This window comes from Octopus sinensis, linkage group LG18, assembly GCF_006345805.1.
Source record: "Octopus sinensis linkage group LG18, ASM634580v1, whole genome shotgun sequence".
NCBI lineage: Eukaryota > Metazoa > Mollusca > Cephalopoda > Octopoda > Octopodidae > Octopus > Octopus sinensis.
In genome coordinates, this window is record NC_043014.1 from 13782488 (window position 1) to 13797043 (window position 14556).

Here is a 14556-nt window from a genome sequence, read left to right on the forward strand (position 1 = left end):
TGAAACTGACAAAGGAGTTTCTACATGACCACTAGGCAAGCTAAAAATAGCAGCCAAATCTTCTTCAAATCACATGATGCCATCTTAAATCAGTGCAAAAGACACAGCAGATAATGCAGTCCTACACATTCTAAAAAGATGGGATGATCACAACTGAGACACCTTTGATGACTGGTGAACTGGATCAGAATTGATTTGGGATTAACGCTTTAAGCATCCAGATTTCTCTGTCAAATGTTTTGAATTTAACCCTTTAGCATTCAGACTTCTTTGTCAAATGTATTGCTTATTCATTCACATTGTTTTCAATTGATTACAGATTATCTTGTAGTCCCAAGATTTCAACGATATGTTTGTATGTTTTTAAAATGACATTGTAGGGGAGACGAGCGAGAGGTTGGATTTGGTCGGTTTTAAGATAAAACTCCGTGGAATATTTGGGCCAGATATGGCCGGTTTAAATGCTAAAGGGTTAAACAACAGCCATAAAGAATGGCAACACTTATTACCAATTGAATAATATGCTTCAACTCAAATTGACAAAAAAAAAATCCTATAAGAATGACATATCTGGGCTGTTTAACCTACAGGCTCCTCTTAAGTTAGGGAGTATTCTATAAGGTTGTCCCAAAAGTTTGTAGAAAGTCTTGGAAAATAATGGTCTTTATTTTGAGGAATAATTTTTGTTGTTTTTGTTAGTACTTGGCGAGTAAAAATTCAATTTTCGCAAGTGTTTACGAACTTTTGGGACAACCTAATATTTTAGCAAGAACAAAATTTTCATTCAGTTCTCCTGTCCCCAAGAATCTCTGATGATAGGGAGTTAGGATTCTAATTTCCCATCCTCACCATGTTTAACCCTTTCGTTACTGTATTTATTTTGAGATGATCTGTGTTTCTCCCAATTATTTTAAATATAACAAAGAATTTAGTAAAATAACTTAGTTATCATTATGCTAGTGTTAGGAACAGTATTTGTGACTAAGGTTTGGTGGAAGATGTAAATTAAAAACTTATGAAAACAAGACATTTGTACTACAGAGCCAGAGCCGGTTTCAGCCGGGTTGGTAACGAAAGGGTTAAGGCTTATTTTAAACTTATCTCTCTTTCTGATTTTGTTATGTAGAAATAAAGTAAAACTCAAAATCCAAAGAGACTGGTAATGATCTGTGTCAAAAACAATTCACAAAAAAATATGTGTATATATATCTATGTGTGTGTGTCTTTGTAGCCCCCCCCCCATTCTTGTTTGACAACTGGTCAAATGAATGAAACAAACAAGAGGTAAAAAACACAATGTTCATAGAAGTGTCTTGCTAAATTCAATTGTCAAGAGGAACAGAGAATAACATTTCAAGCTCTTGCCCTCCATTAAACTACCAGCTAGCTCTCAGTATATGACCTTGTTACAGCAATCCTAAATGATTTAATAACTTCCATCTCTAATTTAATTACATATAAATGATATGACCAGGCAACTGATGTACAATCCCCAGTGTTGTGTGTATGAGTGTAATTATAGGGACCAAGTTGTGCAAGGATATGTGCACAAAACCATAACAGTATATTCAGTGCACTTGTATTTGCAGTAATTGCATGTGGGTGTATAAAGCATCTAAGCACTGACATTGGCATCATATAAGATCTTCACGTCTATGGTTTATAGATCAGCTCCCAGCATGATCACAGTTCAATGAGTGAAACTTGTAAAAGAATATGTGTATATCTGTATTTGCTCCATATATCCCTATTGGTCCAGATTCCTTTTCAATATCTCAACTGCTTCAGATTGTTATCAAATCAAACATTAATTTCATGTGTGTGTGATCAACATGTAATGAATAAATCAAAATCCATAATCTAGACCTGACCAGTATAATAACAAATAGCTAATAAAACTTATTAAAATATATATCATATTTACTTGTATAGAAGTCTCACCCCTAATTTAATGCTAAATCTTGGTACAAAATTTTTTTCTCTTCATATTTGAACAGGATATCAGCTTTACTGTGTATAAGATACATCCCAGTTTTTACAATTAAAATCAAGTATAAAATCAAGCAACTTACACATAAATACAGTATTTATAAGAAAACTAAGAGACAAAAATGACATTGAATTGAGCAATCTGTTATATATACAGAACTGCAGAATGTAAGCCCTAAGGAAGTGTAAGGAGGATCTGTGAATCCTTTCTCATATGCCAGTCATAGCGATGTCATCCAGAATTATGAATAATAACTTTAACATAGGTACAAGCCCAGAAATTTGAGCAGCAGAGAGGGAAACAATTGATTACAACAACCCTGATACTTTATTTTATTGATTAATAATAGTAATTAAAAGAACTCTTTTTATTTGAAAATTTATTATGGTTTGCAGCAGTTAATGTGCCATGTAGGTTTGGAAAGGAAGAATTTTGAAAAACCCAGGAAAATTCTTGGAATTGTCACAGCCTAGAGAGCAAAAATATAGTGGAAAGTAAAAACAAAAAAAAAAAGGAACCAAACATGGTAAAAATAGCTTTGATATTCTAGAGAATCTTTGATTACTTTGTTTCTGTTACATGGAATGTATGTGCAAATCCTTTAGATTGCATTTGCTTTTTATGTCATTGAATCTTAGCTAAGAAAGGAACAGTTATTCTTTGGTAAGTGATGATTATTAGTTTTGGTCTCAGTAGAAATAAACACACATTTGAAGTTAAAAGTTAATATGGAGGTAGCTTTAGAAAAAGAGTTATTTAAAGAAAATACCAAAATTTAACAATGTGGTAAAAAGAAAAAGAAAACAAAATGATATCAGCTAAATGATGGTTGATATTTTCATGAAAGATCAGGTCAATATCCACTTCTAGAAATCAAAAACTCTATTGCTCAATGATTGATTAGAAAGGCGATATAAAGACTGCAGAGATTTCATTAGCTTTTGAAAACAATTCAAAGTTTTTGATTAGTATATCACTTGAGGGAGTTTACTTTCAAGGTTTGTGTGTATGGTATTAATGGTTAAACCACTTTAATCAAATTGCATTAGTATTATTTTATGTTTCAGAGACATTTTATTTACATTAAAACGTTTTTCTTTCTTTTTTTCCTTTTAAATAATTATCAGAAAGTGTTACTAAAATGTTCAGATAAACAAAAACTGTAGAGGTGTACCAGCTACACGTTTCCTTTCATCATTTATGTCTGCTTTTCCATGTTTGCATGGGTTTCTTCAACCAGTCTTGCTAATTGTTATGCTTTTTCATCTTCATGAAACTCAAACTCCAAAGATCAGCTTTCATTACTTCCCACTTTCACAGATTCCTTCTACTTGGATTGCTTGGTACTTTTTGAAAAATTTATTTTTTACCCAACTGTTATCCTCCAAACAAATCACATGTTGGTATCAGTACAGTCTTCTCTCTTGCATGTTACATCTGATTCCATTTACACCAAATTTTTTCCTCTCAGCTTACTTGTGCTACATCATACACACCGACGAACATTATACATCCACCCAAGACAGCAGTCTCAATTTCTTCACACATCTGCATTCAATGCTTACATTTTGTTACCATGTAACGTTGCATTTTTCACACAAGTTATCAAACAATTTTGGTGACACATTCCTCTTCTTGCCAGCAGAGATGATAGCTTCCTTATGTTCTACTAACATATTCTTACACTAGGTACTGTACATCCAGAAAAGTCCCTCCTTTGCTAATTGGGTCACAGAACCAGAAACTATCAATTACTTTTAAGGAGAGTTCAAAATATTTGAAAGAATATATTTCATAGATGCTCTGACTACTAAGCACTTCTGTTCATCTAGTGTATACAAAGCCCTAGTTGCCTGTCACCCAGCAATCTCACTGCATCTCTTGTCCAAATGTGCATTTGGTACACAGTAGATAGCCCCTTCCTACATCTTTTCTGCATATTAAGCATGGCTACATTCCTGATGGTAGTTATGTTGTGTCTTTTTGTTAACTAAGACTTTTCTCTTTCTCGAGTTCACTTGAGGCCTCTTGTTTCTGGACATGGCATCTAAGTTTGCAATTTCTTCACAAATTCTTCAACAGATTCAATCACTAGTCAGTCAGCAGTCAATTTTAAATTCTTCTGTCATAGTCAAGAAAATGAAGAAGTGGAAACTGAAAAGTGAACCTAAATGGACACCTGCTTGTATGCTAAATTCTTCATTGAAGTCATTGCTAACTCATATTGGTGATAGCATCTATGTACACACATTGCAAGGCTCTCACAAGCCTTTCTTCTACACCATCGGACTATCAAAGGCCTTCTCCAAGTCAACAAATGCCGAGATTAGTCTCTCATTAGAAAGAGTATATCAGTGATATTCTGTCCTGGCACAAACCTGAATTGGTTGTCTATCCTATTTCCTGGTGAGTATGAAGTCTATATCGTTTGGTGGTTTGTGTGTTTACCTGACTGGTGGGTACTCAGGTACATAACCAGTTTCCTGAAGTTAGTGTTAGGTCATTTGTGTCAAAGATATCCCAAAGCTTTAATTCCTCCTCATTCTTTGTACCATATCCTTGGTCTCTATGTATGCTGGAGTAGCCATCATAGTGTTGTCCAACAAATTCATTAAAGTCACAATAATGAGGTAACTGTCATTTGTTGAGATAATCTGCAAGGGAGCCTCATATAAACAGTCCTATTACTTATGGCAGTTCTGATTGTGATGAATATGCAGGAATAACAGTTACTGTCATGGAAGCTGTGTCTCAGCTTATTCATTGACACATACTCTAACTACCTTAATTACTTTATCCATGGCTGCTCCAATCACTTTAGTGTTGTTTCCCCAACAAGAAGAATTTGTACATGAATTTCTTGTTCATGGGGGTCTGACTTCCCTTCCATTTCACAGGGGTGAAATGGAGGGGAAGTCTACTAGTCTCTGTTCTAGCATCTCTACAATCTCTGCAGACCTACCTTTCATCATACCAACATTGATGATGGCAACCCTGAAGTTTTGTACCTGACAGGAAGAAAGAAGTTTCTAGAGGTGACTGGATTGTGTTTGATGTGTTTTGTCTCTGAAAGGAAGAGAGTTGGTGTGATATTTTGATGACAGTCAAGCAGCTCTTGAACATGACCAGACATTCCCCCTGACAACCTCTCTACTTTCTAAGTATCGGTCCTTTACACACAATTAGGGTTTATCTTGGCTGGACACTCTTCCGGTTACTAACCACTTCAGAGAATGGACTGGAAACATCTACACCAGTGCTTTTCAAACTTTTTGCTGGAGCGGAACCCCAAGGAAACATTCCACTGGCTCGAGGAACCCCTGTGCAATAATTTAATAGTCTTATACACACATATCTGCACAGGAGATTTAAAAATTACTGCCGATTTTAGCATTTTTGTAACTTCTTGCAGAACCCCTGGACTGTACTAGCGGAACCCTGGTTGAAAACCACTGATCTACACTATAGAGGTCATTTGTTAGGACTAAAGCTTCCCTGCTGCTCCATGTCAACATTTCTGCTCTTTTAGATGGTTGTTGCAATCAAAAGTATGCCTTCATCAATGTATTGACTAGTTACTTCTTACAAGTATATTTTTTCATGGTTTTAAGGTGCATCAAAATGCAGCAAGTCATGACACAGCTGCAAAATTACTTGGAGATTCCAAAACTCTCAACAGCTGAGTCTACCTTGTTGCACATAGGCACCATAAATATTTTACTGAATTAAATCAGTTTAAAAAGATACATTTAATCTCCTTGCTCTTCCTTTTATCACCCATATTGTGTCTAACCCTTCCAGGCTCAACACTAACCCCTGCATTTAACCCTTCTCTACCAAGGACACCAGTCACTTGTTCCATCCACTGTTTTTTTCCTGCAGGTGTCAACTTGCAATTCTTCAAGAACATCAACTGCATTGACCTCACAAATAGTAGAGGGTCTGTCAAGGCCATGGATATAGCTTCACCCACCACAAAATCATTACAAAGACAACAAAAAAGCTAACACTACACAAAGCAATCTATTTGATGTAAAAATATACTTAGGAGACCTAATTTTATAACCACTTTATAAGAATTCTTTGAGCTAAACAAGAATGACATAAAGAGGCTTCAGTTCTGCTCAACTGAATAATTTACAGCATTAGAAAGTAAAGAGATGAACTTTACTTACTGTCCATAATTAAACCAAACGATTCTTTAGTGCTAAGTCACATTAGTGTCGACAACCAGATTGACTGAGGTATACATGTCAAAACTGATTTTCTCTTAGATTAACAGGGCCCATTATAATTAATGGTAATTAGTATTACATGTACCATGTACTAGAGACTGAATAAAGAAACAGGGACACTAATAGGTCATAACCCACATATTTAACACTTGCTGCATGACCATGCAACCGAGTATACCATAGAGTACCTGCCTAGACCTTTTTGACATAATTTACATTAAAATTTTAGCATATATCAATACACTATAATTATTTTTAAGTCCTTAATTATTTCATTATTTTGATAAATTCACTAAGCTGAAAAGTTTACCTCATATGTGTATTTGAGTGTTTTCTTTGAAACAAAAAGCTAATCAGCCGTTAACAATATCAGGTTTCTAATTAACACAATACTTGGAAATTAATGTCTTCCGTAGTGTTTTTACTGATTAAAGAGACATATTTTTCTCTCATTTCATTGAAAACAATCATTTACAGAACAACAATTCTAAGCTATTTATTGAATCTAGAGAGAAATGGAGAAAAAAAAAAATAACTTGAATTGTCATCTAATAAGATCAAATCTAACATTGTTTCTTTGGAGTCCCATGCTGTATAACAAAGTTAAAATATATCAAAGGTTATTTTTCAGTATGTTTTAAGATTATTGTATTATTTAATATTTAATTGAAAACATAAAAATACAAATATATAAAAATAAAAAAAATCATTTGTTTAGGTTATTTTTACAGCTTTCTCTGCAAATATGTGCAAAAGAAAAGAAAAAAAGAGCCAAGTGAAACAGACTTACCGGTGCTATAGCTTCAGATACAGCAGGAAGCATTCTGGTGATCTCTGACTTAGCTACAGCACGGGTTGTTGGTAGGCTCAAGTCGTCTTCAGCATCTGTGAAGTCATCTCCACTATCAAGCATCAATCCATCATTCTGTCCCAGTAAACTGTCACTTTGTCCAAGTAGGACTGGATCTGCTAAGTTATGATAATCCGTGTCTGGGTCTAAATTTGGGTCGGTTTCATGATCTAAGTGGCTGTTAATTTTGCTCAGCAAAGATGGACCAAGGTCAGGGCTGGATGAAGGAGAGTTGTTTGGTGGATTACACTCTTTCTCCCTGCTGCTAGAACTGTCACTGCTGGAGACAGATGCCATGGCTGTCTTCTGGTATAAAGTGACCTATGAAGCAAATGATTCTTCTATCCACAAGTTGTATGCTGTACTTCTTATCCAAGACAGAATTTGTCTACGCTCATGGCTTCATAATAAGTAGGCATGAATTCTTTAAAAGCAACAGTCAAAATATTTCTAAGCAAGTGCACCATATAGCACCATCTGCTTAGATTGCAAATTTATAATAAATTGCAGATTCTTTTATTTATTTTTTTTTTTATCGGCAATACAAAAATGACGCCCAAAGTTTAATTGTTAATCCAGTATGGCATTCCGATTTGAACCTTGAAATAAAAAAAAACAAAAAAAAACGGTTAATTTAAACGAATCAATTATAATCACCAACAGTTTAACAACTCTTTTATAATACAGCACTTAATTCAGTATCACACCTGTGAAGTATGATGCTCACAAGTCTACCTGTCTTTACTTCCACCTATATCTTTCCTGCTTATCCCCTCTGCCTTGGGTACTTTCAGTAAGTGTAGCACACCACTTTGTTTTTGTGTCCCTGACATGCATTATTCATACCAATCCATTTGCATCACATACCAATTTCAAATTTTGCCACAAGGCCAGCAGTTTCGGAGAAAAATAATCAAACTTTAAACATTTTCTTACTGGAACAAGCAAACATCAAATTTAGCATAAAAAATTACACCAATATACCAAATTTGAAAATTTACACTTAATCTTAAAATTTCAAAAAGTGAAAGCCAAGAAGAAAAGACCCTTATAAACCACAAAAGGGGTGAAAGGCAAAGTCAGCCTCACGAGAATTTGAACTGAGAACATAAAGACAGATGAAATGCCACTAAATATTTTTTCCCCACATGCGAACGATTCTACCAGTTCACCATCTTTCCATTTGTATCACACATTCTCACTCATATAGTCATCTCTGTTGCACTCAATATTTCTCTGAAGTTAACATTAAGAAGTCCAATAGATAAATCTCATCTCAATAATTTGCTGCAAATTGTTGGAATTATAATTTATAGGAAACATTGGTAATATCAATGATAAAGAAATTTATTTATGTGAGCTAATGAAATTACTCGCCTCACAAGTAAAAACAAATTGTGGTGAAAACGATGTTAAAAAAACATTATACTAATCTATATACTACATCAACATAGCTGTGTGGTGGTAAGAAGTTTGCTTCCCAACTACATAGTTCCAGGTTCAGTCCCACAGTGTGGCATCTTTGACAAGTGTCTTCGATTGTAGCAATGGCTCCCAACCTGTGGTCTACAAAGATGGTACTGGGGGTCTGTGGATATGTTAAGCTGACAGACCTTTCAATATCCTGGGGTCTGTGGGAAAACTCATTTCGATAAAAAGGGTCTTTGGTAGTGAAAAGGTTGGGAACCACTGTATTATAGCCTCAGGCTGACCAAAGCCCTGTGAGTGGATTTGATAGAGAGAAACTGAAGGAAGCACTTTGTATATGTATGTATACATATACATACACATACATATATACACATACATACATGTACATACCTATACATCTACACACACACACACACACATACATATATATATATATACATACATACATGTACATACCTATACATCTACACACACACACACACATACATATATATATATATATATATATATATATATATATATATATATATATATATACATCTACATATGTGGGAAATTCTGTTTGTGGGTGTGCTTGTGAAGTTGTAGATGGCTAAAAATATTGATAATAGGGCCCTCGGAAGGAATACTTATATATATCTAATATATTTCATATTATCAGCCAAGGGAAATAAACCATTCATTTTCCTAAATCATTTGGTATAAATCAAATTGATTATGCTTATTTCTCAGCATTTGAAATGTTAGAGTTATTTTTGCAATTTATCCAGTACAACTCTTAAACAAGTACAGTATTTTACTAAACAATAGCTCCACTTATTTCAGTTAGTGACTTATTCACAAATATACCAACACTAGCAGCGCTGAGGGTAATACTCTCAGGGAATGCACAAAAGCCCTTTTTCAGAGTAATTTACTTTGAATTGTTATCTCATATCTGATTAGCCTGTTATTATGTAACATGCTTCATGATTTTAGTATACTAACATTATTAGTATTTCCTTCAAAGATCTATATACTCTGGGAATGCATTAAAGCCCTTTTCGGGCCTACTTTATTTGAATTCTTACTCTCAGGTAACTAATTTCATATTATTACAATTTGGGTATTCATAACATACTGGGAATTCTTAAAAACAATATCCTGTACAAGACAGTTCAGTATTCTCTGTAAATGCAAAAAAAAACAAAAAACGTTTTAAGGATTACATGGTTTGTATTATTGGATTAGTGAAACCATTATGAGAATAGAACCAAGGACTAAGCACCACTTCCCAGGAATAACCGGGTATATCAGTATATATATATATATACAGAGACATAGATACACAAAGACATACATACATATATACACATATACATATGCATACATATATATATCATCATTTAACGTTTGTTTTCCGTGCTAGCACGGGTTGGACAGTTCGACCAGGGTCTGGGAGGCCAGGAAGCTGCACCAGGCTCCAATCTGTTGTTTCTACAGCTGGATGCCCTTCCTAACACCAACCACTCCGTGAATGTAGTGGGTGCTTTTTACGTGCCAGGAGAGGCTGGCAGGGTCCATGACTGGTTGGTGCTTTTTACATGCCACCGGCACAGGTATCACAACTACAATTTCCATTTGATATTTATTTTGATGTTGATGTACTTGACTCAATAGGTCTCAAGCACACCAGGTCACCCTACAACCCAAGGTAAGCACAGCAGGTCGTTCTGCAATCCAAGGTACTTTGGATGGGCTGGGGCTATGCGAAACTGGCGCAAGAAACAGCCATGAACTCACATTATGTGTCAGGTCTTTGCAGTCACAGCATATCTCCAGAGATCTCGGTCTTTCGTCATTGCCTCTGTGAGGCCCAACGTTTGAAGGTCTTGCTTGACCACCTCATCCCATGTCTTCCTGGGTCTACCTCTACCCCAGATTCCTTCAACTGTTTGGGAGTGGCACTTCTTCACACATCTCTCCTCATCCATCTGCAGTACATGACCATACTAGCGCAAATGTCTCTCTTTGCACACCATATCTGATGCTTCTTATGTCCAGCATTTCTCTCAGGGCGCTTACACTCTGCCATGTGTGCACACTGACATTACACAACCAGCGGATCATGCTAGCTTCATTTCTTTCAAGCCTACGCATGTCCTCTGCAGTCACAGCCCATGTTTTACTACTGTGAAGCATGGCAGTTCATACACATGCATCGTAAATCTCCCTTTCACTCTGAGCAAGAGACCCTTTGCCATAGTAGGGGTAGAAGCTTTCTAAACTTTGCCCAGGCTATTCATATTCTAGTGGTGACACTCTCTGAGCATATATATACACATGTATATACATACATACGTACATATATACATACGTATGTATGTACATATATACATATGTATGTACATATATAGATACGTACATACATACATATGTATGTACATATATACATATGTACATATGTATGTACATATATACATATGTATATACAATATATACATATGTATGTACATATATGCATATGTATGTACATATATGCATATGTATGTACATATATGCATATGTATGTACATATATGCATATATACATAAATATATACATACATATATATACATAAATATATACATACATATATATACATAAATATATATATACATACATATATATACATATACATAAATATATATATACATACATATATATACATATACATAAATATATATATACATACATATATACATATACATACACACACACACACATATATATATATATACACACACATATGTATATGGTGGCTGCCCCCTCGCTATCGAGTATGGCCATTGCATGAAGCTTAATCAATGTTGTTATCGTGCAATGCCTGTGCAAGAAGATTTTTTTTGTAAAGTGAGGAAAGGCTGTGCACTGAGTCAATCCCACTCACTAAGCAACAGTAGCCATAATCCGAAAAGAAGAACAAGTCAACATCATCGGTAACCACTGAGCCGCAGGTTTTATGTCGGAGTTATCCCAGATATCTTCTCCAAGAAGGATGCCCTAATAAAAGCTAGGAGTCCTTCACTCCCAATGGTTTAACCGCGCAATCGAGTATTCAGTCCGATTATTTCTATGTTCCTGCGCATGATACATCCTTAAGACATTTATTGGATGGTCGTTGACTCCCAAGAGTTCCTCCGCCCTTTGACGGGTTTTGTTTACATCCTGCAGGGTGTCCAATAAACACCCCCCTCACCAAGCAAGCTTGGTGGGGTTGCCGGTTTAGTCGCTGACGACTCGACCATGTAACGGGTTGTACTGGGTTACATGTTACCAGTAGCACTCGAAAGTGACCTGACACATATGTATATATATACATATATATATATACATATATATATATATACATACATATATATACACATATATTTTTTTTTCTCTAGTTTCAGCTCAGAGCTGCGGCCATGCCGATGCACCGCTGTTTTGTGCTACACTGTCATTGCGAAGAACCTCGTCTAATATGTGGAACTTGGTGAAGAATGCAGTTTGATATAGCTACTCTCATTTGCACCTCTTGCCGTGAGGTAGGTTCATCTGGGATTCTCGACAGGAAGATGTCCAGCTTTGATTTAAAAACCGCTACATCTACTTTGTGCAAGTTCCTGAGACTCTTTGGGAGAATATTAAAAAGCTGTGGGCCCTTGCAGAAGCTGGTCCTGAAGCGTGATGGCATTGCTGGGATCTTTGGCACTACGCAGTGTCGTCCCGTTCTAGCATTGGTGTAGCTTACAATGCCAAAATTTGGCACAATTCCTTCCAGGATCTTCCAGACATATATTACTGCATACCTCTCCCGTCTTCTCTCCAGGGAGTAGAGTCTTAGCTGTTTCAACCTTTCCCAGTAGCTGAGCTGTTGCAAAGAGACGATCTTCTTTGTGAATCTTCTCTGGATTGCTTCAAGGTCCGCTGTTAATTTTACACTGGTGGGTGACCATAGCTGTGAGCAGTAATCCAGGCAGCTGAGGACGAATGTCCGCCAGAGGACCATCATAGTTTCCTTATCTCTGGTTCTGAATGTTCTTAGGATCCACCCAGCCAGTCGTCTGCACTTTGTCGCCATCCTGGTAATGTGCACTTGGAAAGAGGTATCATCACTCATGTCGATACCCAGGTCCCTCACAGACTTAGGCTCTGGGATTGAAATTCCCTGTGGACCGGTGTATCCTGTAAGTTTAATATTCAGTTTTGGATGCTGGTAGCGCAGGGCCTGGAATTTTTCAGCATTAAACTGCATATTATTATCCTCAGACCATCTGTAGATTGAGTCCAACTCCTGCTGCAGGTGTGCAACATCGCTGGGGTTCTGTATTTTCTGCGAGACTTTGGTATCGTCTACTAGCTACTATGGCAGTGGTCTCCCTGTGGAACACCACTACTATTTGTGTGTTCATAGAGGTGGCTCCATTAACCACTACTGCCTGACTCCTATCGTTTAGGAAGTCATGTAACCACACTCCAAGTTTTCCAGCTATGCCGAGGTCATGAAGTTTGTGGCATATCATACCATGATCCACCTCGTCAAAAGCTTTTGCAAAATCAAGGTAGATTACGTCCACATTTGATTTGTTGAGTAACTGCCTCAACACCCAGTCATAATGTTGTAAGAGCTGGGTCAGGCAGCTCCTACCTGGTCGAAAACCATGCTGGGTATCACTCAGCAAGTTATTTTCCTCAAGGAATGCGATTAGTTTCTTTCTGACTATCCGTTCCATGACTTTGCTGATGTGTGAAGAAAGAGAGATTGGCCTATAGTTTTTGGCATCTGCTCTACTTCCCCCTTTAGGTATTGGGCATATTATTCCCTCCTTCAGCTTGCTTGGCAGTTTGCCATTCGCAAGAAAGCTCTGGAAGAGAATCTTGAGGGGTTTTGCCAGGGCATGCTTACACGCTTTGAGGAGGATGGCTGGGAAACCATCTGGACCAGCAGCTGAGTTTGTGTCCACTTCATCTATGGCTAGTAGGACATCTTTTTCGCTAATGTCAATACATTCTATTGTAACCGCCTCGCGGGTTATAGGTGAGGTGGCAAAGAAGTCCACTGGTTCGTTCACTTGTCTGTGTTCCACTTTTGAACTGGTCATTCAGTATCTCACTGATCTTAGTTGGACTGTCTGTGAGGGAGCCATCCTTTTGGAGGAGGGGTCCTATCTTGTATTGCACTGAGACTGTTTCTTTCACATAATGAAAGAAGGCCTTTGGGTTTGATTTAATATTTTTTATAACCCAGGCTTCTTTGTTTGCTTTCTCCTTCACATAGGATTGTTGCAGCCTTTTTTCGATCTCCATCAGTGTTGTTTTTAGGCGGGACGTTTTGCTACTTTTGGGATGTAGGTTGAGACGATTTGCAACCTTCGTCCGTCGTTTCATGGGATCTTCCTGTCTCTTGGAATCTTGCTCCTATTTGTTTTGACCTTGTGCTCTGGGACATATTTCTGGCATACGCTTGCACAGAAGACATGAAACATTCTAGTTTCATGTCAATATATATTACATACATACATATATATATATATATATATATACATATATATATATATAATATATATATATACATATATACATATATAAATACATAATATACATATACATATATAAATACATATACTATACATATATACATATATATATACATATATACATATATTATACATATATACATACATATACATATATATATCATATATATACATAACAATATATATACATATAACATCATATACAGATACATAAACTACATATATACATACATATACACATACAATATACATATACATACATATACATACATATATACATATACACATATATATATATATACATATACATCTACATACACATACATATACATACATATATACATACATATATATATATACATATCATACATATCATCACATATACATCCATCTATACATACATATATACCTACATATATACATATACATATATATATATATATATACATACATATATAATACTATATATATACATATATACATATATACATATACTACATTATACATTCTATA

General features: G+C 35.9%; 1 protein-coding gene across 9 annotated transcripts in view; it reads right to left on the reverse strand.

Moving 5' to 3' along the window:
- Positions 1-14556, reverse strand: part of LOC115221519 (adiponectin receptor protein 1) — a 90286-nt gene that overhangs the window by 21283 nt on the left and 54447 nt on the right. For all 9 annotated transcript variants that reach the window (XM_036510725.1, XM_036510729.1, XM_029791723.2 and 6 more), the window contains exon 2: positions 7016-7674. In XM_036510725.1, the coding sequence (XP_036366618.1) occupies positions 7016-7372 (357 nt within the window). In that variant the 5' untranslated portion in view covers positions 7373-7674. The remainder of the gene's footprint in view (positions 1-7015; positions 7675-14556) is intronic.